Source organism: Alligator sinensis, unplaced genomic scaffold (genome assembly GCF_000455745.1).
Source record: "Alligator sinensis unplaced genomic scaffold, ASM45574v1 scaffold647_2, whole genome shotgun sequence".
Lineage (NCBI taxonomy): Eukaryota > Metazoa > Chordata > Crocodylia > Alligatoridae > Alligator > Alligator sinensis.
In genome coordinates this window covers 2,691,582-2,694,069 of record NW_005841832.1, presented here as the reverse complement: position 1 = coordinate 2,694,069, position 2,488 = coordinate 2,691,582, and the positions used below count along the sequence as shown (strand labels likewise).

General features: G+C 58.9%; 1 protein-coding gene across 1 annotated transcript in view; it reads right to left on the bottom strand.

The window, feature by feature from the left end:
- Positions 1-1,612: 1,612 nt before the first annotated feature.
- The window catches only part of KCNC3 (potassium voltage-gated channel subfamily C member 3), a 20,227-nt gene continuing 19,351 nt past the window's right edge, over positions 1,613-2,488 (bottom strand). The window contains exon 4 of the mRNA XM_006015036.1: positions 1,613-1,678. Within this exon, the coding sequence (XP_006015098.1) occupies positions 1,613-1,678 (66 nt within the window). The remainder of the gene's footprint in view (positions 1,679-2,488) is intronic.

Sequence of the window (2,488 nt, the reverse complement as noted above, 5' to 3'; positions counted from 1 at the left end):
GCAGCCCACCCTCCCTCATCATCCATCCATCCATCCCTGGACACACCCTGCATTCAGCAATCCAACTACCCATGCATCTACACACCTTCTTCCATCCATCCCTCCCTACACACCTCCATCCATCCATCCCCACAGACATACCTCCTTCCATCCATCCCTACACACCATCCATCCATCCCCAAACACCGTCATCCATCCATTCATCCCTCTCCACACACCTCCGTCCATCCATCCATCCACCGAGGCATCTCCACCCCCTTGATCATGCTCCTCCTCCTCTTCTCTGACTTTCCCCACAGGAAAAGTGGGAGAAGGGGAGCAGTAGGAATAAAAAAAACAAGGATGTCTTCCTGCAGGCCCCCCACCACCATAGCCTGCTTCCCCCATCTCAGCCCCCCACAAGCTGTGCTATCCCCCACAAGCACCAGCACCCAGGGCTAAGGGGTGGGGTAGAGTGGGGTAGGATGGGGTGGGGGGAGAGTCCCAGAGGCCCCTGTCCCATTGGCGCGGTGGGTCAGGTAGGTCTTTTTTTTGCATATAACATTAAATATTGTTGGTACAGTATCACATGCAGACACATGCTGGCTTCGAAAATGCAACCTTGTAACTAGGAGTTGAGCTTGGATTGGGAGGGGGGGGCTGCAGGGTGGCAGGGGGTGCAAACGGGACCCCCCCAGGCACCGCTGTCCTCATGGCCCCCTCCCCTGGGGGAGAGGATGAGCAGGCCAGTGCAGGGCAGGGACTGGCGTCCCACGGAGGAGGACGTGGGGGTCCCCACTTTGGGGGGATGTGGCAGCGTCTTTTGTGGGGGGGGATCCCCCCATGAGGTCCAAAGCCACCGGCCCCCCCAGCCTTGTCTGGGATCACAGTGAGGCCCCCATCCATCTCTGCCAGGGCTGCAGAGGAGGGGGTAAAAAGAGGGGGCCAGGACCACCCCAGGTCCCCCCTCCCCCATGCAGTTCGCTCTGTTTGTGGAAGAAACAGAATGAAACAAGGAGAGCAGAGGAAGACAAAGGCCAGGGGGTGGTGTGGGGGGGCTGGCTGGGCCCCTTGGCCCCCCACAAGTCCCGGCTCTCCTAGGTCCGGTCGTTCCCCAGGGTGCAGCTGTCTCTGCAAAATTCCCAGTGCCCCCTGGTTATTGCTTGTAACGAAGAAAGAGGTCCATGCAGGTGGGCATGGGGCAGGGGAGGTGGTGGAGGGGTGCGGTGGGGTGGGGTGTCTCCCCCACCTGGGAGCAGTCTCTGTGCCCAAGACATGGCACATCACTGGAGAGATGGATGTACAAGACAGTGCAGAGGGTGGGGGGTGTATGGGGAAGCATAGATAGATGAGACAGACCAACAGAGGGGGCATATGAGTCAGGATGGATGGACAGACAGTGGGGTGTAGGGGGGATGGACAGACGGTGGGCCATGGGCATGGACAGACAGACAGGGGTTGTACAGACAGACAGACAGACAGACAGACCAACAGGGGCCCTAGGAGGATGGATGGACAGACAGAGGGGGTTTAGGGGAATGGACAGACAAACAGGAACCCTATGGGTATGGACAGACAGGTGTGTATGTGGCAGGGGGCGGGGGGTTGGATACAGGGTGATAGAGGAGATGCATCAGGATGGCTGGCTGGACAGACAGAAAGCCAGGGGTATGGGGATGGACAGACAGACATAGAGGAGCTGTACAGAGAAAGACAGAGGGACTGTGGGCAAATGGATAGACATAGATAGCAAGACAGACAGAGGGGTAGATAGATACATAGACAGACAGACAAACAAACAGGTGAATAGACAGATCGAGAGAGAGAGAGAGAGAGAGAGACGGATGGGGGTGTAGGGATGGGTGGGTGGCTGGATGTACAGACAGAGGTGCACGGGTGGCAGCCGGCCCAGGGCTGCCCTTGGAGGTATGGCTCACAGAATCCTGAGTATGTGTCATGGGGAGAAAGAGCCGGGGATGAGAGGGATGAACCAATGAGCGAGAAAACAAGTCAACAGTGGGAGAGAGGCAGGGCAAGGGGGTGGCCCTGGGGCAGGTGAGGGGCCAAGGGGAGCTAGGCAGGGTAGAAACAGGGGGTGACTGGGACCCCCAGCCCCTTGCAGTTGCCTTTCCCTAAGTGGGATTTTCAGAGCAATCCCCTGCCCCCCCCCAAATCAAGTCTCCTCCCTCCCAGCAGCAAGTCAGGCTCCTTCCTTAGGGGCCAGAGGGGAGGGGAACCCAGGTGTCCAGCTCCAGGCAGGGTGGGTGAGAGGAGGATCATGGATACTCCAGGAAGTGCAATGCAGCGCATGTCCATCGTAGAGGAGGGTAGCAGGCATTCCCCATGGCCCCCGGCGCATTCTGTTGCCCCGGCGACACCTCCTCTGGTCCTTTCTTCCTTCTTTCCTCCTTGGGTTGTTTTTTTGCGTTAAAAAAAGGTGGGTCCGGAGTCCAGGTGGACGCTGGGGACCCCTGGCCGGCTCCGCCCAGGCCGCTCCCGCCCCGTGGGG